The sequence below is a fragment of the Pseudochaenichthys georgianus genome, chromosome 9, assembly GCF_902827115.2.
Source record: "Pseudochaenichthys georgianus chromosome 9, fPseGeo1.2, whole genome shotgun sequence".
NCBI classification, from domain to species: Eukaryota; Metazoa; Chordata; class Actinopteri; order Perciformes; family Channichthyidae; genus Pseudochaenichthys; species Pseudochaenichthys georgianus.
The window spans coordinates 847,914-871,502 of NC_047511.1; the positions used below are offsets into that span (position 1 = coordinate 847,914).

General features: G+C 43.5%; 1 protein-coding gene across 1 annotated transcript in view; it reads right to left on the reverse strand.

Annotated features, from left to right (window-relative positions):
* LOC117452385 (multiple epidermal growth factor-like domains protein 9) overlaps positions 1-23,589 on the reverse strand; it is a 49,000-nt gene that overhangs the window by 13,716 nt on the left and 11,695 nt on the right. Inside the window, 1 exon segment of the mRNA XM_034090985.1 lies at positions 7,427-7,566. Within this exon segment, the coding sequence (XP_033946876.1) occupies positions 7,427-7,566 (140 nt within the window).

The following is a 23,589-nucleotide window of genomic DNA, read 5'->3' on the forward strand; positions in this document are numbered from 1 at the left end:
ATCAAGAGCAAAGAATGAAGCAAAGAGGGAAGACACACACAGCACGGCCAGTCACACACACAGACATCCCTTTAGAAGCCTGTCCTTGCTCTCTCATGTGTAGTGTATATCTAAGAGAATATTGAGATGGAGGAGAAGGGATTTCACCAGCCTGCGTGCACAGACTGCAATAAGATATTACAGCGTGATGTTACCTGAGAAGGGTCTGCAAATCAATCTGTATGAAACCTAATCCTGACACGTTTGCACAGCCATGTTTTGCCTTGCATTACTGACTTGTGATATATTTTATCTAGGGCTGTCAGTCGATTAAAATAGTTAATCGCGATTAATCGCACATTTTTGATCTGTTCTAAATGTACCTTAGAGGGATATTTTTCAAGTTTTTAATACTCTTATCAACATATGAGTGGACAAATATGCTTTATGCTAATGTTTATTATCATTTGAACAATGACAAATATTCTCATGAATATTAAACACAACAACCTGGAACCTCTCATACATTAATACAATACTGTGTGTGTGTGTGTGTGTGTGTGTGTGTGTGTGTGTGTGTGTGTGTGTGTGTGTGTGTGTGTGTGTGTGTGTGTGTGTGTGTGTGTGTGTGTGTGTGTGTGTGTGTGTGTGTGTGTGTGCGCGCGTGCAACACGTTCTCACTCCCATCCCGTCACATATTGACGGACGGTCAGGGCCCCTCCCCGTCACTATATTACGTACAGCGGACCCCTTGCCCGTCAGGCTTCTACGGGCAGGGCGTCCCATAGACCTTCATAGACCACGTGATCAATAACGATGGCCGAGCTTCGTGTTATTCTCGGGGGAAAATGCCTATTTTAAGGTTCATTTGGCCATTAAAATGCGTTTTGATGTCATTGTATGCGAGTAATGAGTTTTTATTTCTGATTATTTGTGCAGTACATGTACATGATGTTTAGTTTGCTAGTTATGACGAAGATTACTTCATGAATGCTAACGTTTTTTAGGTGGAAATGTGTTTTTTCACAGCAGAGTCACCGTACTTGGACTTATTGGGAGAATCTAAAGGCAAGAACATCCCAAGTATTCATTTAGGTCTTTATTGTAGACCTTTAGTGTTGCCATCTGTGAGGAAAATACATGGGGCTCAGAGCCTCGTATTTTTACAATCTTTTTTTCCTTCTAATGTGTTATTCTTTTCAAAATAACACACTGTTATTTACCCACCAATAACACACAATTATCCTTGCTTTTATTTATCGGTTTAATTCCATAATCTCGGTCTTTTTTGGTGTTCGTCAGGAACTGAATTTCAAAATAAAAATAACCGGAAACAGACGTAGGCATTTCGAGCGATTACCCAAGATTTTTTTTTTTTGCGTTAACGCGTTATTAATTTTATCATAATATTTGTTAACATATAAAAACAAATTCATGATTGTTTGTTGTCCTGGCTACCCATTAAAATCAGTTAATACTGATTATTACACATTATAAATGTAGGAGGAAAAGAAAAGAGACAAGATGAGAAAGAAGAAAGAATATTGTGCAATTTTATCACATCAAGTTGTTCTGTTTGCAGTGGGGGGGAAGAGCGAGAATACGAATATATATGATATGAATACATAACTAAAAAAGTAGAAAATAAATAAACCACTCTTCTCTCATATATAGGATAGGGTCTTACACGTGAAGCCATTCAGCGTTATTAATTAAGTTGATGAACATTCATAAATCTTTCCCATCTTTAGGTCCAATCCACACAGTCAATTTAAATTCCATAGACTGAATGACTAATTGTCGTATTTTTTAATCCAACAATACAGTAATTAAATGTTGATGTAAATATTTGTGAAGGGGTTTTCACTACAATGCTGTTTGCAGTGGAGCTTGTGCCTGTGGTGGAGTTGTTCTGCCTCCATAGATAGGACCTAACCTGCAGGATGCTTCGCTTGCTTTATCTGAGTAACACTGGTTCAACCCATGCATTAACCCAGTGTCAGCAGAGGAGCTGCTAATAGGCTCATTTAGCTGCTGCAGCTCTGAGTCTGCTGCAGCTCTGAGTCTGCAGCAGACTCCACTACTGCTTAAAGTGTTGTTCAAGAGGGCTTTGGGTTCGGTCTGGAGAAAGGTGCTTTCCTACACCAAATGATGGACCAGTGATGAGTAATAACAGCTTTTAACATACTGCTGTTGATGTGAAATGATGGGTTTTGATTGGGTGAACTTAGACCAAGAGGAAGTTGGCCTATGCTTTTATTCTTCAGAGGGATTACTTTGACCTTACTGTGCACCTGGCACACTATCTGCTCTTTCCATAATATCTCTAAACATGTGTGCATTCAAGGTTCAATGTGAGTATTACATCACTTTAAAATTGGAAAAACTTGTGTTCCTGTAGAAAAAATGAACTAAAAATCTTTATTTTTCTCTGCATTCTTTTTTACAGCATGTAAATCTGATTCAGCTGAAAACAAAAGGTCAGTGTGGGGGCTACCTGTCTCTGTCCTGTTGGAAGTGACGGGTCCCTGTCATGTTTATCTAAGGGCCCCCTGTTTGGGAGACTGTACAATAAGCATTTGCACAATGTGCTCCTCAGTAAGTGGGGAGAGCAGGCTGAGTCTTTAAGGGGAGCTTTAGAACCTGAGCTTTGTTAATCCACAGTACACTGAGCCCAGACACAGCCCTCCATCTGCCTGTCACTAGCTGGGTCTAGTTTCCTGACCACTGATGGGGCTTTCACACCAACGCGGTTCCCGTTCTAGCTCCGTGCTAGAGCTTTTCTGGTTCGGAACCGGTTTTTCTTTTCAGCCCCCGTTTTGTTCACACCGCCCAGAGCCCGACTGGTGCTGCCGCATGACGTCACCGTTTACGTCTCTCACTACAACACAACAACAACAACAACAACAACAACGGGGGACTGCGTCGGGTCGATGATCGTGTTGCTTTTAATCACACGAAGCCAGATTAAATTAAATAACGACTTCTCCAACCTTATACTTTTCTCCAGAGTGCCGTGGTTCATTGTTTATTAATGTGTTTCAGCGGCGTTTACCGACCGCTGCAGTGCTGCTCTTCCACGGGAGTTTATTCTCCCGTTAGCTCCGGGTTAGCTCACACTGCAGCGGCCGCTGTAAAGTAGTCACTGTCTGACTGTCACACAAGCAGCTGACACGTATCACCAGTTCCCCTTAAGTGAATGTGTGTCAGTCTGAATTGATGCTCTTTGGCATCACAACCAGTGGCGACTGGTCATTAGGGGCAGGTGGGCACAGCCCCACCTAGTGTCAGCAGAAAGTATTAAAAATAATGATTTCAAAAAAATGCAAAAAATAAATAAAAAAATATATTAAATATATTTTAAGATCATGTTTAATCATCTGATTCGTCTGTACATTGCTGTTTTAGTCTGTGCTCTTCTAATTAGTGTCTACAGTGTGTGCCTATTGAGCTGTTTAGAGCCATGTGGGACAAAACCCGATCATGCCCCTCCCTCTCACTGTCTAAGTGAACGGTGACTGTAAAATCTACACTGCGCATGCTCAGAGTATTGTCCTATTTAATGTGTGTGGCAAAAAAATAATGACCATAGGGGCACCGAGCTGCCATCCCCACCATACGTCACCTCACATCATTCAGAGCTGATTGGCTGTGAGTACGTGTGCCGCAAAAAGTGTGGTGTGTGAAGAGGAGACGAGAGAGCTGCAGTGAGGCGTCCTAGAACCCGGAAGTAAGCTGCGCATGGCTTCCCTCTACCTAAAAGCAATGAGATTTCTCCATAGGATTTTAGAAAATAGCTCCAAATAAGATCTGTCGGAAACAAACCTGTTAGATAAATGCACATTTTGTTCAGCCGGATAATATCCACATGTCTACCCTACTTTTATCATTTTCGAATCATAAATCTATTGATTAGATTAGATTTATGATAGACTTTTGAAACTACAAGAAGATAAGGAGGACTTTTACAAAAAAGTAATAGAGATTTTTGTCCAGAAGGATAGGCAAATGGACTTCATCTTCAAGTCAAGGTAAGACTGCAATTGTATTGAAAATGGGATCTTACTAAGAGAGAACAATTCAATATTTAAATGATAAAATTACATTTTTTGGGTATCCTTCTGTTGAACTGTCTGTTTAAAATTAATTGAAGCATCAGACAAAAAAAGCTTTTGAAAATAATATTATATTTTGATTTAGGTCAAAATATAATATTTGTAAACCTGAAGAGTCAGAGCCAGTGCCTCAGCAGCCATGAACCTCACTGCACAAGCTTAGACATCTACGTTTTTTCTGCCCCACCACTTTTGTACATATAAAAACGCCACTGATCAAAACGCTGTTATGAAAGTTTCTCTGGTATAAAATGGGTGATGTTGGCATAGCAACCGTAGCTAAACTGACTATCTTGACTACTTGTTGCTATCCTATTGTGGCATAAGCCGTTTTCTACAGGCACATTTTACCGGCATATTTTTCATTATGATTCTACTTGTGATAGTCGGACACGACAACCTGAGCAGCCCATGTATTGATTCCATCCGATAGCTGCAATAATACAAAACAAAACGTCTGCCTCTCTCCACAATGATCGATAACAGTGAACGGATGGTCAAAGTAAGGTACACATAAACAGAACCACACGCAGCCTGGTTAGTGCTGCCTGACTTTATAAAGTGCTCAGAGCTACTGCTTGTTACAACTTTCATTTGCCGTACTCGCCTTTAACTGTTAGCTCAGGTTAATCTCACCCCCCTCCGACGTAAGCGTGACGTATGCGGTTCTTGCTTCTCGACCGACAATTTTTTTGGTGCTTGAAACGAACCAGATTCTGGAGCTTAGAGGCGGCTTAGAGGCGGCTCCGCTGCGGTGTGAACAGGAAAAACCGGTGCTTTTCAGGTTCTAGCTCTGAACCGGCCCTGGAACCGCGTTGGTGTGAAAGCCCCATGAGAGGTGGCAGCAATCCTCCTTCACATATGATTGGGGAGAGGAGGACCACCTTAAATCACAATGGAAACTGGGTTTCTGGTTCCTCTGTAAATATTCACTTCAGACACACTGGGGGGTTTGTGTACTTTGTGTTGGTGTCTATCTTCAGCATATAGTACCCAGGTGCTAACTTACACAAAGCTAATGGCTTAAAGTTATTAGGAACTTAATGAGCATCATATTGGCAAACATCGGGCTGTTGAGCTTCAGAGTTCTAACTCAAAGTCCTCATGCAAAGGAACCACATACAACGTGCTGCGGTCCATAAAGGCACCAATCAGCATGTCATTGTCTTAGGGTTTCAGAGAGGAGATATGGACACATCACAAAGCTGATGGTGAATGAATAATGATACATTAGATCAGGGGTGTCAAACACAATTTCATCCCGGGCCACATCAGCATTATGGTTGCACTCAAAGGGCCGGTTGTGAGTTTAAGAATATATAAATATATAATATATATATAAAATAATGTATTATAATACATAATTTCCTCTGCATTGGATTATTATCGGATAGGGTAATAACTTCATAATTAACTACGTTGCAAGTCTCTTCAGTGCGCATGTCACAAAACAAGATGCATTGTGGGACATGTAGTTTATGGGCAACGTGCCTCTGTAAAGTGGCATGTAACCGTATAATACAGTGGTTCTCAAATGGGGGTACGCGGACCCCTAGGGGTACGTTGGAGTACCGCAGGGGGTACGTGAGATTTATTTCATGTTAATGAAAAAAAAAAACATAAGTAATGCATTTAAACAAACTACTAATAGTAGATTAACTACTTTATTCAAAGTTTACAGAAACTCTGGATAATAACATGGGAAAAATAAACGGGGTGCTCTCTTTTCCTCTCCTTCTCATTAGATTACATTACATTGCATTTAGCTGACGCTTTTATCCAAAGCGACTTACAATAAGTGCGTTCGACCAACAAAATACAAACTTGAAGAAAACAGAATCATAAAGTACATCAGGCTTCATAGAGCCAAAACATTTCAAGTGCTACTCAACTGGCTTTAGGTAAGCCAGTCCTTTGTTAGTATATAAGTGCTTTGTTAATAGTTCTATCGCTCGAGGTGGAGTCGAAAGAGATGAGTTTTCAGTCTGCGCCGGAAGGTGTGTACAGCCCGTCAGTCTCGTGCAGCTCGCTGAACCTGTAATAAGTGGCCCGACAGTAAAGAACACACATATTTCTTATAACTAGTTTAGCTAGTTCCAGAGTAGATCAACTAGCTAAGTGTGTTAGGTCTAACTCTTAGTGTATGTTGCTGAGGGTGCAGCAGCGCTGTACCTCTTTATATAGGCATCTTTTCCCTAACAAATCTTTTTGCGCAAATTTTGCGCTGATCGGGGGGTACTTGGCTGAAAAAAAAATTCCGAAGGGGGTACATTATTGAAAAAAGTTTGAGAACCACTGGTATAATACACGTATTATATTCTTTGCATGCTCTTGCGGGGCCACATTAAATGAAGTTGCGGGCCGGATTTGGTCCCCGGGCCTTGAGTTTGACACCCCTGCATTAAATGAATGTCACTAAAGACAGTCTAACAAAAAGATGCTGACATTATTTTCGACGATAGGATAATTCTATCTCATTAATATACTTGATGGCAGTTTAATCTATAACAAAGCATATTGTATAAATGTATCACCTGTTTCCACAGGTGGGAAGTAACTAAGTACATTTACTGAAGTACTGTACTTTAGTAAAATGTTGAGATACTTGTACTTTACTTGAGTATTTATATTTCATTATACTTCTTCTCCACTACAGTTCAGAGGTACATGGTGTACTTCTACTCCACTACAGTTCAGAGGTAAATGGTGTACTGTTCCTCCACTACATGTATTTAATACTTTAGTTACTTCACAGATGTGGATGAATGATGTGAAATCTAACCAAGTGTTGAATCAGACTTTAGTTCCACCTGGAGTAAGTCCACCAGCTACCCTGCAGTCTACAAAGTACTTCAGACTAGCTGCACCTTCACCAGCTTTGAGAACACTTTCATGATCAATCATTATAAAACGTATCATAGATATTATTCTGAAATGGACCAATCAAACAACGACTACTTTTACTGTCGCTACTTTCACTATATTTTGATGAGAATACTTTCTACTTTCACTTGAGTAACATTTTGAATGCAGGACTTTTACTGTATAGAGTATTCCTACTTCTACTTTTACTCAAGTACACGATCTGAGTACTTCTACTTTTACTCAAGTACAAGATCTGAGTACTTCTACTTTTACTCAAGTACAAGATCTGAGTACTTCTCTTCTTCTATTTTATAACAATCATGAGTGCTGAATTGCTGGATTTTGAATGATTGCACAAAATAAAGAGGGACCTGGAAGCGGTCACATGCTAACTCATTTGCGGGTTCCAGGACTCATTCCTGGCCCACTCTGTAGTGCATCAGCCTAGCAGTAACACATGGACTCACCCGACTGTGGGTGGCAGGAGTTGGTGTGGTTCTGACACTGGCAGGGCCGGCAGCCAGTGCTGCTGAAGTAGAAGAACCCCGGGTGGCATTCGTCACATTTGGGTCCATACACTCCGGTCTTGCACACACATATCCCTGAGCTGAAAGAGGCAGAACACACAACACGATCAGGAGAACAGATGTGTCAGTGGGATGTGAGCCGAGTGCGTTTGCTTCTGGAATGCCATCATGGCAGCTGATGTCCAGACTGTCATGATAATAATTCCTTACATTTATTATAGCGCTTTTTCAATGACTCAAAGCGCTTTACATATACACACATTACACATATAACACACATGCAATGGTCACTGTGGACAATACCCACAGGAGCAAGTTCAGGTGAAGTGTCTTGCCCAAGGACACACCGGCTTTACAGACGCAGACTGCGTCGGGCTTCACCCAGCGCACTGCGCCACACCGTCCATCTTCACGCCTCGAGGTCATCGAGGCGCTTTTACAAGTACACATTAGTATCATACATGTACTGTGGACAATACCCACAGGAGCAACTCCGGGTGAAGTGTCTTGCCCAAGGACACAACGGCCTGACGCAGTGGGGGCGGGAGCGGGTTTCGAACTGGAGTTCCCCAGCACCCCCTTGATCTGATGATCGGATGCACAGACCACTGCGCCACCCGTCATGGTGATTCCACACTTGACTTCCCACAGGTTCTCCAATCACCCAGCTGCTTTCTCCAACCTGTTCCAGGTATGAAGCTTGTGGGAAGCACACTCACATCCTTCTCCCCCAACATGTTGGCATGTGCAGCTCGGCCTGCTGCTCGTGTGCAGAAGCACACAATATAAAAACGCTACTCATAGTTTGGGCTTATTTAGATATTCATCTCTGAAATTGTTGCTGCTGACACACAAATGTAGTATTTGCTGATCGAAGCAATAATTAAATTATATTACAAAAGTTCTACATCGTTTTGTCTTTTAAAATACATTGTACAGTTCTATATATTAGATAATACAAAAACTACACGGTGCACTTTTTATTTAAATTACTTTTAGCAGACAAAAAATAGAGTCCATGCATCTGAAACAAATCAGATAGAGGTGCCGAGTGGAAACGCAGACGGACTGGAGCCAGACTCCAACATTCACACGCAGTGCTCCTCACAATTGTAATTATGAAAATCAGCTGTGCAATTTCCCAACAGCAATAAGAGCCGAGAGACGCTGAGCATCCTGTGAGATGCCCCATCTGCCTCACTGCTGCTTCCCCCAGTCACAGCCACCCCACCACTCATCAGCAGCTCCAGTGACTTCAGCACACAGTCATTCCAATAAACCCAGTATCAGTCGATGTGAATAGAACCAGACCAAGGAATCAGACCTTGAGTTGGCTTCATGGTGTTACAGTATGATTGGTATCAGCTAAGGACATATCAGTGGATAATGCTCCAGCAGTTAAATCCAATTCCATTTGAGCTCTTCTGCAATAATACACACATGAATAACTTAGTGTCTTTTCCTGCTGGGATCTGCGCTCTCAGCATCCTTCGGAGCTGTCTGTTACTGCATGCTCCTTCATACATGTGGGAATAGGAGAGGCTTTATTTCTTCCCAGTGAGAAATCATCCATGGCTCTCAGATCCCGCCCACACTCAAGGTCATTCCCTAACGCTGAATAAAGCCTGAGCAGCGCTCCACCCAGACAACGGACTCAGACTTCATCTGAGGACAATAACTTCACAACAATTGAAGTAAATCCCAAGTGACTGGGAGCACTTTCCATGAGCGTGTGCGTGGGTCTTCATACAAGCCGGGCTTTGTTCAAACAACTGCACTTAATGCAAATGAGGGCCCGGGGCCATGCTTAGTGGGGCGAGGGCACTGCTAGGGATAAGGCTGCGAGATCAACAGTCCTCTTTCTTCCAGCTGAACACACACACACACACACACACACACACACACACACACACACACACACACACACACACACACACACACACACACACACACACACACACACACACACACACACACACACACACACACACACACACACACACACACACACACACACACACACACACACACACACACACACACACACACACACACACACACACACACACACACACACACACACACACACACACACACACACACACACACACACACACACACACACACCAATAACAACACATATGTGCATGCGGCATCATGACCCTAATGCTGTGGAGTCAGAGAGACCGTTTCCAACGGTTACACAGAGTGAGAAAAAGTGCTGGATTTCAAAATGTCATCATAATCTAAAAGCTGAAAATGATTGCGTCCTCAAAAGTCAATATTGTTGGCGGTGTGAGTCATGAGATCACACGTCAGTTAGCGATATTCATCAGCGCCTTTCTACTAGAGTAAGGAAAAAGGACACCAAGTGTTGATGCGTCTTCTGCACATTCATTCAGGATCAGAAGAATCTCAAATAAGAAACTGTTGGAGAATTATCTATACAGCAAATTAAATGTGCTGCTAATCAAGAAACTCCAGTCCAGTGTCACCATAACACAGCCCTGCTTCATGCTCTTCACCACCAACATACTCAAGAGATTACATATTAGATATGAATACGATTAGACAGGATAAAGAGTCATATTAGAGCGTGTGCACGTCATGGGGGGGCTGGGGTGTGGCTGCTCTGTGCCAGGTGCTAAGTAGGTCACTGTGACATGAGCGATGAAGCTTAACCGAGAGCAGGCAGCAGGCATGATCTGAGCAACAGGAAGTGGTCACCACTGTAACGCCCCAGAGGTGAGTGTCTGCTGCACTCAGCAGGTTTAGTTGCATTGCTGGGTGTGAAAGGGTGTGCACGTCAGCAGAGCATGATCCTCCTCCTCAACACAAGCACGGACACGTCCAGATATTCAGAGACATTCCTACTCATGTAGTCAGGTGAGGTGGGAATGCCGTGGAGCTTGTTAACTGGCATGGTATAATCAAATAATCAAAAAGATTGTGAAAAATGATAGTTTAACATCTCAGCCAGAATCGTGTTGGAGGTCGCCGCTCAAAGGAATTTCTTTCTGCGTTGGCAGTGTAACCTGAAATGATTGAAAAATGAAATTATAAATGTGTCGGCCCTATCGCAAACTAAGCTGAGCTCGAAGACTGGAGACTGCTAACTCAAACAAGTGAGAAAAACACTAGCTCCATCAAGCTGTTTTGTGTGAGCATAATGCCCCCACATCCTCCAGAGCCAGTGGCGCTGGGTGGCGATGGAGTTGTACCAAACCAAGCCAACGTTCTGAGTTAGAGATGCAGATCCATTCACTGACAGAGCAGCTGAGAGCCAACAAATAGATCCAGGGGTCACCGCCTCCACCCGACGCTCCGACCACATCACCCCCATCCTCCTCCACTGGCTCCCCCCACCGCATTGACTTTAAACTATTGCTTTTGGCCCCCACCTCAGTGACCTCATCAAACCACACACCCCCACCCGACGCTGACCTACTGCAGCCCATCAGGACCACGCTCTGGACCTGGGAGGACAGGGCCTTTGCAGCAGCCCCCTCCCTCTGGAAGGATTGTTTCAGACTCGTATGGATGTAATCATTTACAAAATTCACAACATCTTTTTATCCAACCAAATATTCTGGTACACAGGTGCTGATACTTGATATCTTGGTTACCGCTGAAAACAAGCAATGGGTTTTATCCCCTGTCATGACTTTACAGATGTTTCAGCCAAAAATAACCATTCCAGTGCACAAGCATCTTGATAGACATGCTCCAAACCAGATCTGGAGCATGTCTTCCTTTTTAGAATGATAACAAAAGAAGGAAGGTTAAACGACAGGGTAAGAATTGTGCCCTCATATCTGTTGAGCAAATCAAATAATAGTATCAGACACTGCGACCAATGCAGAGTAATGGCAGTAATGCATCCACTGCAGTGGCACATGCAAATCAATGTTTCATTACAGCCATGGCGCCATACTAGAGTATTGTAAACATGAGCCCACAGGAGAACATATATGTAAATGTGTCATGTTTGGTTTGAAACACTTGAATGGTAGGCCTCTGGATGCCAAGGAGTCTTCTGTCCCCAGCGGAGGAACCCTTCTTTGATCAATCGACTTAAACATCTGCAAAAGAATCCCCATCAGCCTCAGCCGTACTTGTGGTGCTACTTAGCATATGTTAGCATGTTATCACACTAATTAAAATGAGGAACGTGTTTAACATTCTTCAAACATCAGCATCGTCATATCGTCAATGTTAACATGATAGCATGCTAGGGTTAGCCTTTAGCTCATAGCATCACTGTGCTAGATTCACGCCACGTCCCTGGACACTCCAGACAGCACACTCGGCTGCTTCGCCCTCACCGGAAATGTTGATCACCGTAACGCATCATTTCAGACTGCTGAATTAACCCAATATCCATGTTTTCAAAAAAGTATAGTGGCATATTTAAAAAAAGCATGTATAACTTTGCTGCTGTGTTTCATACACGGTCTAAATATTTTAGCCGTTATCCCCATATTTAACCCCATATTTTTACAATACTGTACTTCTGCTTTCCAAAGTAGTAACATATAATAACTAGTATTAACTAGCACAATCTGGCAGGCTGTGTTCTGTATTTCTATCATAAACCCATCACACTCACATCTGTAGATGCCGAGTGGAACAGGGTTCCATCCACTCGTATCTCATACTTCCATCAGCCGGAATAATGCCAACTAAAGAGTGTGGAGCAGATGCAGGCACAGCTCCATTTAGCAACACGTTAACACATCACGGACCGCCAGACTAAATGAATGCCTTTGGTGTTGGTCCATAGGGAAGCTGCATATCATGGTCTGTATCCTCTTAAAACACTATACTATATAGTTTGACTCTCATTTGGACTCTTCGTGTTTTAAGAGTCAAAATGATCTTGCACAGGGAATCTCTATGTTGTGCTTAATGACATATGGAAGTATTTTGACTAGAGAGAAGGTCTTGCTCTTTGATTCGAAGGAACTGACGCAGATTTCTGACGTTTACATTGATGTTTGAACAAGCTGGAAATAAGTATTCTATTACTGGACCTGGCTGCTGGGAATATCTGCCTGTGCTGTCATGCTGTCTCCATTTGGCCAACACAACAACGGATCAAAGATGCATCGTTTCTATCAGGACAGCAGAGGCGGCGTCACGCCGTTTATTTATAAATGTTTACATGGACTGCCCCCCCCCCCCTTAGGGGAATTCATCCACAGAAACACACTGACGCTGCACCAGGTCAGACACCAGAGGAGACTGTGAGGTCCACCGCAGACGGACCACTTTTGGACAAAATGTCCTCGCCGTTAAAGGCAGCTCTTTTGCCCCTTTCACACCAGCGCTTTTTCAGCTCCGGGTCGGAGCTGGAGCTGAAAAGCGCCGGGTTTTCCTGTTCACACCGCAGCTGCGCCGGCTCTTAGCTCCGGAATCCGGTTCACTTCCAGCTCCAAAAAATTGTCGGTCTAGAGGCAAGAGCTTCGGAGCTAAGAGGTGGCGTCGCTTACGTCTCTCTTACGTCGAGGCGTGCAGGAAACTAAACCCACCTCCCCTGAACATGGGTCGACTGTTATGCCTGCCTACAAGCAGTCCATCCATCCATCCATCTTCTCCCGCTTATCCGTGGTCGGGTCGCGGGGGTAGCAGTTCCAGCAGAGAGCCCCAAACTTTCTTTTCCCTGGCGACATCAACCAGCTCTGACTGGGGGATCCCAAGGCGCTGCCAGGCCAGGGAAGAGATATAATCCCTCCACCTGGTCCTCCCCTTGGTCTCTTCCCAGCTGGACGTGCCTGGAACACCTCCCTAGGGAGGCGCCCAGGTGGAATCCTAACTAGGTGCCCGAACCACCTCAACTGGCTTCTCTCGACGCGAAGGAGGAGCGGCTCAACTCCGAGTCCCTCCCTGATGACCGAACTTCTCACCTTAGCCCTAAGGGAGACACCAGCCACCCGGCGGAGGAAACCCATCTCGGCCGTTTGTAGCCGCGATCTCGTTCTTTCGGTCATGACCCATCCTTCATGACCATAGCTGAGGGTAGGAACGAAAATGGCCCGGTAGACAGAGAGCTTTGCATTCTGGCTCAGCTCCCTTTTCGTCACAACGGTGCGGTAAAGCGACTGCAGTACCGCTCCCGCTGCTCCGATTCTCCGGCCCATCTCACGCTCCATTGTTCCCTCACTCGAGAACAAGACTCCGAGATACTTGAACTCCTTCACTTGGGGTAAGGACTCATTCCCTACTTGGAGTGGACAGTCCATCGGTTTCCTGCTGAGAACCATGGCCTCAGATTTGGAGGTGCTGATCCTCATCCCAGCCGCTTCACACTCGGTTGCGAACCGATCCAGTGAGTGCTGAAGATCGCAGACCGATGAAGCCATCAGAACCACATCATCTGCAAAAAGCAGTGGTGCAATCCTTAGTCCACCGAACTGCAGACCCCCTCCCCCACGACTACGCCTCGAAATCCGATCCATGTATATTACAAACAGGATTGGTGACAAAGCGCAGCCCTGGCGGAGGCCAACCCTCACCGGAAATGGGTCCGACTTACTGCCGAGGACCCGGACACAGCTCTCGCTTTGGGAGTACAGAGATTGGATGGCCCTGAGTAGAGACCCCCTCACCCATACTCCCGCAGCACCTCGCACAGTAACTCCCTGGGAACTCGGTCATACGCCTTCTCCAAGTCTACAAAACACATGTAGACCGGATAAGCGTACTCCCAAGCCCCCTCCAGGATCCTTGCGAGAGTAAAAAGCTGATCCGTCGTTCCACGACCAGGACGGAATCCGCATTGTTCCTCCTCAATCTGAGGTTCGACAATCGGCCTGACCCTCCTTTCGAGTACCTTGGAGTAAACTTTCCCGGGGAGGCTGAGTAGTGTGATGCTCTGTAATTGGCACACACCCTCTGATCCCCTTTTTTAAAAAGGGGAACCACCACCCCGGTCTGCCACTCCTTCGGTACTGTTTCCGACTTCCACGCAACGTTGATGAGACGTGTCAACCATGACAGTCCCTCAACACCCAGAGCCTTCAGCATTTCTGGGTGGATCTCATCCACCCCCGGGGCTTTGCCACTGTGGAGTTGTTTGACGAGCTCAGTGACCTCCCCCCGGGAGATTGGTGTTGATCCCCTGTCTTGAGCTCTGCCTCTAACATAGAGGGCGGAGTTGTCGGGTTCAGGAGTTCCTCACAGTGTTCCTTCCAACGCCCTAACACTCCATCAGTTGAGGTCAACAACGTCCCATCCTGACTGTACACATCTTGGATGGTTCCCTGCTTCCCCCTCCTGAGGTGTCGGACAGTTTTCCAGAACAACTTTGGTGCCGCCCGAAAGTCCTTCTCCATGTCTTCTCCCACACCTGCTGCTTTGCCTCGGCCACGGATGAGGCTGCTGCCCTTCGGGCCTGTCGGTACCTTGCAACTGCCTCGGGAGTCCCCCGGGATAACAAATCCCTGAAGGCCTCCTTCTTCAGTCGGACGGCTTCCCTGACCACCGGTGTCCACCAGGAGGTTCGAGGGTTACCGCCCCTTGAGGCACCTAGGACCTTGAGACCACAGCTCCCCGCCGCGGCTTCGGCAATAGAGGCTTTGAACACCGACCACTCTGGTTCAATGTCCCCAACCTCCACAGGAATGCCCGAAAAGCTCCGCCGGAGGGTTGAGTTGAAGGCCTCCTGAACTTGGGCCTCCTCCAGACGTTCCCAGTTCACCCGAACTACACGTTTGGGCTTACCAGGTCTATCCAGAGGCTTCCCCCGCCACTCGACCCAACTCACCACCAGATGGTGATCAGTTGACAACTCCGCCCCTCTCTTTACCCGAGTGTCCAAAACATACGGCCTCAGGTCCGATGATACTATAACGAAATCGATCATGGACCTTCTGCCTAGGGTGCTCTGGTACCACGTACACTTATGAGCATCCTTATGGTGTTTGTTATGGCCAATCCATGACTAGCACAGAAGTCCAGTAACAAACCACCACTCCGGTTCAGATCAGGGGGGCCGTTCCTCCCAATCACGCCCCTCCAAGTGTCTCCATCATTGCCCACATGTGCGTTGAAGTCTCCCAGCAAGACTAAGGAGTCCCCTTCAGGAGCCCCATAAAGGACTCTTTCCAGGGTCTCCAAGAAGGCCGTATACTCTGAACTGCTGTTTGGTGCATAAGCACACACAACAGTCAGAGTTTTCCCCCCATAACCTGCAGGCGTAGGGAGGCGACCCTCTCGTCCACTGGGGTAAACTCCTACAAGCAGTAGTGCCTATAAACACACTTTATAAAGTCAGGCAGCACTAACCAGGCTTCGTGTGATTCTGTTTATTTGTGCCTTACTTTGACCATCCGTTCACTGTTATCGATCATTGTGGAGAGAGGCAGACGTGTTGTTTTGTATTATCGCAGCTATCGGATGCAAGTAGTCAGTTTAGCTTCGGTTGCTATGCCAACATCACCCGTTTTATACCAGAGAAACTTTCATAACAGCGTTGTGATACCAAACCGTGTCAATTCAGACTGACACACATTCACTTAGGCTAAGGGGAACTGGGGATATGCATCAGCTGCTTGTGTGAGTCGGACAGTGAATACTTTAGAGCGGCCGCTGCAGTGTGAGCTAACCGGGAGCTAACGGGAGAATAAACTCCTGTGGAAGAGCAGCACTGCAGCGGTCGGTAAATGCTGCAGAAACACATTAATAAACAATGAACCACGGCACTCTGGAGAAAAGTATAAGGTTGGAGAAGTCGTTATTCAATTTATTCTGGCTTCGTGTGATTAAAAGCAACACGATCATCGACCCAACGCTGTTGTTGTTGTTGTTGTTGTGAGCTGCCGTTGGGGAGCAAATCAGAGATGTAAACGGTGACGCCATGACGCAGCAGGGGCAGCTCTGGGGCGCCAGTGGGCGGTGTGCACAGAGCGGGAGCTGCAAAGGGAAACCGGAGCTGAAACCAGAAAAGGTCCCGCTCGGAGCGAGAAAGGGAAAAGCGCTGGTGTGAAAGCCGCATGAGAGGAGGAGCCTCCCAGCTGAGACACGGGGTCGTCCCACTCTCAATGGGTTCAAAGGTCAATGATCACCGCTAAATGCACTTTAACACAGGGCTATCTCCTCGTGCACTTTATGTATCTCTTGTATCTCCTCGTGCACTTTATGTATCTCTTGTATCTCCTCGTGCACTTTATGTATCTCTTGTATCTCCTCTCTCTCTTTATGTATCTCTTGTATCTCCTTTCTCACTTTATGTATCTCTTGTATCTCCTCTCTCTCTTTATGTATCTCTGGTATCTCCTCTCTCACTTTATGTATCTCTTGTATCTCCTCTCTCTCTTTATGTATCTCTTGTATCTCCTCTCTCACTTTATGTATCTCTTGTATCTCCTCTCTCACTTATTTATCTCTTGTATCTCCTCTCTCTCTTTACGTATCTCTTGTATCTCCTCTCTCACTTTATGTATCTCTTGTATCTCCTCTCTCTCTTTACGTATCTCTTGTATCTCCTCTCTCACTTTATGTATCTCTTGTATCTCCTCTCTCTCTTTATGTATCTCTTGTATCTCCTCTCTCACTTTATGTATCTCTTGTATCTCCTCTCTCTCTTTATGTATCTCTTGTATCTCCTCTCTCTCTTTATGTATCTCTTGTATCTCCTCTCTCTCTTTATGTAGCTCTTGTATCTCCTCTCTCACTTTATGTATCTCTTGTATCTCCTCTCTCACTTTATGTATCTCTTGTATCTCCTCTCTCTCTTTATGTATCTCTTGTATCTCCTCTCTCTCTTTATGTATCTCTTGTATCTCCTCTCTCTCTTTATGTATCTCTTGTATCTCCTCTCTCTCTTTATGTATCTCTTGTATCTCCTCTCTCTTTATGTATCTCTTGTATCTCCTCTCTCACTTTATGTAGCTCTTGTATCTCCTCTCTCACTTTATGTATCTCTTGTATCTCCTCTCTCACTTTATGTATCTCTTGTATCTCCTCTCTCTTTATGTATCTCTTGTATCTCCTCTCTCTCTTTATGTAGCTCTTGTATCTCCTCTCTCTCTTTATGTATCTCTTGTATCTCCTCTCTCACTTTATGCAGCTCTTGTATCTCCTCTCACTTTATGTATCTCTTGTATCTCCTCTCTCACTTTATGTAGCTCTTGTATCTCCTCTCTCTCTTTATGTATCTCTTGTATCTCCTCTCTCTCTTTATGTAGCTCTTGTATCTCCTCTCTCACTTTATGTAGCTCTTGTATCTCCTCTCTCTCTTGATGTAGCTCTTGTATCTCCTCTCTCTCTTTATGTATCTCTTGTATCTCCTCTCTCACTTTATGTATCTCTTGTATCTCCTCTCTCTCTTTATGTAGCTCTTGTATCTCCTCTCTCTCTTTATGTAGCTCTTGTATCTCCTCTCTCTCTTTATGTATCTCTTGTATCTCCTCTCTCTCTTTATGTATCTCTTGTATCTCCTCTCTCACTTTATGTATCTCTTGTATCTCCTCTCTCACTTTATGTAGCTCTTGTATCTCCTCTCTCTCTTTATGTAGCTCTTGTATCTCCTCTCTCTCTTTATGTAGCTCTTGTATCTCCTCTCTCTCTTTACGTATCTCTTGTATCTCCTCTCTCTCTTTATGTATCTCTTGTATCTCCTCTCTCACTTTATGTAGCTCTTGTATCTCCTCTCTCTCTTTATGTAGCTCTTGTATCTCCTCTCTCTCTTTATGTAGCTCTTGTATCTCCTCTCTCTCTTTACGTATCTCTTGTATCTCCTCTCTCACTTTATGTAGCTCTTGTATCTCCTCTCTCTCTTGATGTAGCTCTTGTATCTCCTCTCTCACTTTATGTATCTCTTGTATCTCCTCTCTCACTTTATGTAGCTCTTGTATCTCCTCTCTCACTTTATGCAGCTCTTGTATCTCCTCTCACTTTATGTATCTCTTGTATCTCCTCTCTCACTTTATGTATCTCTTGTATCTCCTCTCTCACTTTATGTAGCTCTTGTATCTCCTCTCTCTCTTTATGTATCTCTTGTATCTCCTCTCTCTCTTTATGTATCTCTTGTATCTCCTCTCTCACTTTATGTATCTCTTGTATCTCCTCTCTCTCTTTATGTAGCTCTTGTATCTCCTCTCTCTCTTTATGTAGCTCTTGTATCTCCTCTCTCTCTTTACGTATCTCTTGTATCTCCTCTCTCACTTTATGTAGCTCTTGTATCTCCTCTCTCTCTTGATGTAGCTCTTGTATCTCCTCTCTCACTTTATGTATCTCTTGTATCTCCTCTCTCACTTTATGTAGCTCTTGTATCTCCTCTCTCACTTTATGCAGCTCTTGTATCTCCTCTCACTTTATGTATCTCTTGTATCTCCTCTCTCACTTTATGTATCTCTTGTATCTCCTCTCTCACTTTATGTAGCTCTTGTATCTCCTCTCTCTCTTTATGTATCTCTTGTATCTCCTCTCTCTCTTTATGTATCTCTTGTATCTCCTCTCTCACTTTATGTATCTCTTGTATCTCCTCTCTCACTTTATGTAGCTCTTGTATCTCCTCTCTCACTTTATGCAGCTCTTGTATCTCCTCTCACTTTATGTATCTCTTGTATCTCCTCTCTCTCTTTATGTATCTCTTGTATCTCCTCGTGCACTTTATGTATCTCTTGTATCTCCTCTCTCTCTTTATGCAGCTCTTGTATCTCCTCTCACTTTATGTATCTCTTGTATCTCCTCTCTCTCTTTATGTAGCTCTTGTATCTCCTCTCTCTTTATGTATCTCCTCTCTCTCTTTATGTATCTCTTGTATCTCCTCTCTCACTTTATGTATCTCTTGTATCTCCTCTCTCACTTTATGCAGCTCTTGTATCTCCTCTCTCACTTTATGTATCTCTTGTATCTCCTCTCTCTCTTTATGTATCTCTTGTATCTCCTCTCTCACTTTATGTATCTCTTGTATCTCCTCTCTCACTTTATGCAGCTCTTGTATCTCCTCTCTCTCTTTATGTATCTCTTGTATCTCCTCTCTCTCTTTATGTATCTCTTGTATCTCCTCTCTCTCTTTATGTAGCTCTTGTATCTCCTCTCTCTCTTTATGTATCTCTTGTATCTCCTCTCTCTCTTGATGTAGCTCTTGTATCTCCTCTCTCTCTTTATGTATCTCTTGTATCTCCTCGTGCACGTTATGTATCTCTTGTATCTCCTCTCTCACTTTATGTATCTCTTGTATCTCCTCGTGCACGTTATGTATCTCTTGTATCTCCTCTCTCACTTTATGTATCTCTTGTATCTCCTCTCTCTGTTTATGTAGCTCTTGTATCTCCTCTCTCTCTTTATGTATCTCTTGTATCTCCTCTCTCACTTTATGTAGCTCTTGTATCTCCTCTCTCTCTTTATGTATCTCCTCTCTCACTTTATGTATCTCTTGTATCTCCTCTCTCACTTTATGTAGCTCTTGTATCTCCTCTCTCACTTTATGTATCTCTTGTATCTCCTCTCTCTCTTTACGTATCTCTTGTATCTCCTCTCTCACTTTATGTAGCTCTTGTATCTCCTCTCTCACTTTATGCAGCTCTTGTATCTCCTCTCACTTTATGTATCTCTTGTATCTCCTCTCTCACTTTATGTATCTCTTGTATCTCCTCTCTCACTTTATGTATCTCTTGTATCTCCTCTCTCTCTTTATGTATCTCTTGTATCTCCTCGTGCACTTTATGTATCTCTTGTATCTCCTCTCTCTCTTTATGTAGCTCTTGTATCTCCTCTCTCACTTTATGCAGCTCTTGTATCTCCTCTCACTTTATGTATCTCTTGTATCTCCTCTCTCACTTTATGTATCTCTTGTATCTCCTCTCTCACTTTATGTATCTCCTCTCTCACTTTATGTATCTCTTGTATCTCCTCTCACTTTATGTATCTCTTGTATCTCCTCTCTCACTTTATGCAGCTCTTGTATCTCCTCTCACTTTATGTATCTCTTGTATCTCCTCTCTCACTTTATGTATCTCTTGTATCTCCTCTCTCACTTTATGTATCTCCTCTCTCACTTTATGTAGCTCTTGTATCTCCTCTCTCTCTTTATGTATCTCTTGTATCTCCTCTCTCACTTTATGTATCTCTTGTATCTCCTCTCTCACTTTATGTATCTCTTGTATCTCCTCTCTCACTTTATGTATCTCCTCTCTCACTTTATGTATCTCTTGTATCTCCTCTCACTTTATGTATCTCTTGTATCTCCTCTCTCACTTTATGCAGCTCTTGTATCTCCTCTCACTTTATGTATCTCTTGTATCTCCTCTCTCACTTTATGTATCTCTTGTATCTCCTCTCTCTCTTTATGTAGCTCTTGTATCTCCTCTCTCACTTTATGTATCTCTTGTATCTCCTCTCTCACTTTATGTATCTCTTGTATCTCCTCTCTCTCTTTATGTATCTCTTGTATCTCCTCTCTCTCTTTATGTATCTCTTGTATCTCCTCTCTCTCTTTATGTATCTCTTGTATCTCCTCTCTCTCTTTATGTATCTCTTGTATCTCCTCTCTCTTTATGTATCTCTTGTATCTCCTCTCTCACTTTATGTAGCTCTTGTATCTCCTCTCTCACTTTATGTATCTCTTGTATCTCCTCTCTCACTTTATGTATCTCTTGTATCTCCTCTCTCTTTATGTATCTCTTGTATCTCCTCTCTCTCTTGATGTAGCTCTTGTATCTCCTCTCTCTCTTTATGTATCTCTTGTATCTCCTCTCTCACTTTATGCAGCTCTTGTATCTCCTCTCACTTTATGTATCTCTTGTATCTCCTCTCTCACTTTATGTAGCTCTTGTATCTCCTCTCTCTCTTTATGTATCTCTTGTATCTCCTCTCTCTCTTTATGTAGCTCTTGTATCTCCTCTCTCACTTTATGTAGCTCTTGTATCTCCTCTCTCTCTTGATGTAGCTCTTGTATCTCCTCTCTCTCTTTATGTATCTCTTGTATCTCCTCTCTCACTTTATGTATCTCTTGTATCTCCTCTCTCTCTTTATGTAGCTCTTGTATCTCCTCTCTCTCTTTATGTAGCTCTTGTATCTCCTCTCTCTCTTTACGTATCTCTTGTATCTCCTCTCTCTCTTTATGTATCTCTTGTATCTCCTCTCTCACTTTATGTATCTCTTGTATCTCCTCTCTCACTTTATGTAGCTCTTGTATCTCCTCTCTCTCTTTATGTAGCTCTTGTATCTCCTCTCTCTCTTTATGTAGCTCTTGTATCTCCTCGTGCACGTTATGTATCTCTTGTATCTCCTCTCTCACTTTATGTATCTCTTGTATCTCCTCGTGCACGTTATGTATCTCTTGTATCTCCTCTCTCACTTTATGTATCTCTTGTATCTCCTCTCTCTCTTTATGTAGCTCTTGTATCTCCTCTCTCTCTTTACGTATCTCTTGTATCTCCTCTCTCTCTTTATGTATCTCTTGTATCTCCTCTCTCACTTTATGTAGCTCTTGTATCTCCTCTCTCTCTTTATGTAGCTCTTGTATCTCCTCTCTCTCTTTATGTAGCTCTTGTATCTCCTCTCTCTCTTTACGTATCTCTTGTATCTCCTCTCTCACTTTATGTAGCTCTTGTATCTCCTCTCTCTCTTGATGTAGCTCTTGTATCTCCTCTCTCACTTTATGTATCTCTTGTATCTCCTCTCTCACTTTATGTAGCTCTTGTATCTCCTCTCTCACTTTATGCAGCTCTTGTATCTCCTCTCACTTTATGTATCTCTTGTATCTCCTCTCTCACTTTATGTATCTCTTGTATCTCCTCTCTCACTTTATGTAGCTCTTGTATCTCCTCTCTCTCTTTATGTATCTCTTGTATCTCCTCTCTCTCTTTATGTATCTCTTGTATCTCCTCTCTCACTTTATGTATCTCTTGTATCTCCTCTCTCTCTTTATGTAGCTCTTGTATCTCCTCTCTCTCTTTATGTAGCTCTTGTATCTCCTCTCTCTCTTTACGTATCTCTTGTATCTCCTCTCTCACTTTATGTAGCTCTTGTATCTCCTCTCTCTCTTGATGTAGCTCTTGTATCTCCTCTCTCACTTTATGTATCTCTTGTATCTCCTCTCTCACTTTATGTAGCTCTTGTATCTCCTCTCTCACTTTATGCAGCTCTTGTATCTCCTCTCACTTTATGTATCTCTTGTATCTCCTCTCTCACTTTATGTATCTCTTGTATCTCCTCTCTCACTTTATGTAGCTCTTGTATCTCCTCTCTCTCTTTATGTATCTCTTGTATCTCCTCTCTCTCTTTATGTATCTCTTGTATCTCCTCTCTCACTTTATGTATCTCTTGTATCTCCTCTCTCACTTTATGTAGCTCTTGTATCTCCTCTCTCACTTTATGCAGCTCTTGTATCTCCTCTCACTTTATGTATCTCTTGTATCTCCTCTCTCTCTTTATGTATCTCTTGTATCTCCTCGTGCACTTTATGTATCTCTTGTATCTCCTCTCTCTCTTTATGCAGCTCTTGTATCTCCTCTCACTTTATGTATCTCTTGTATCTCCTCTCTCTCTTTATGTAGCTCTTGTATCTCCTCTCTCTCTTTATGTATCTCCTCTCTCTCTTTATGTATCTCTTGTATCTCCTCTCTCACTTTATGTATCTCTTGTATCTCCTCTCTCACTTTATGCAGCTCTTGTATCTCCTCTCTCACTTTATGTATCTCTTGTATCTCCTCTCTCTCTTTATGTATCTCTTGTATCTCCTCTCTCACTTTATGTATCTCTTGTATCTCCTCTCTCACTTTATGCAGCTCTTGTATCTCCTCTCTCTCTTTATGTATCTCTGGTATCTCCTCTCTCTCTTTATGTATCTCTTGTATCTCCTCTCTCTCTTTATGTAGCTCTTGTATCTCCTCTCTCTCTTTATGTATCTCTTGTATCTCCTCTCTCTCTTGATGTAGCTCTTGTATCTCCTCTCTCTCTTTATGTATCTCTTGTATCTCCTCGTGCACGTTATGTATCTCTTGTATCTCCTCTCTCACTTTATGTATCTCTTGTATCTCCTCGTGCACGTTATGTATCTCTTGTATCTCCTCTCTCACTTTATGTATCTCTTGTATCTCCTCTCTCTCTTTATGTAGCTCTTGTATCTCCTCTCTCTCTTTATGTATCTCTTG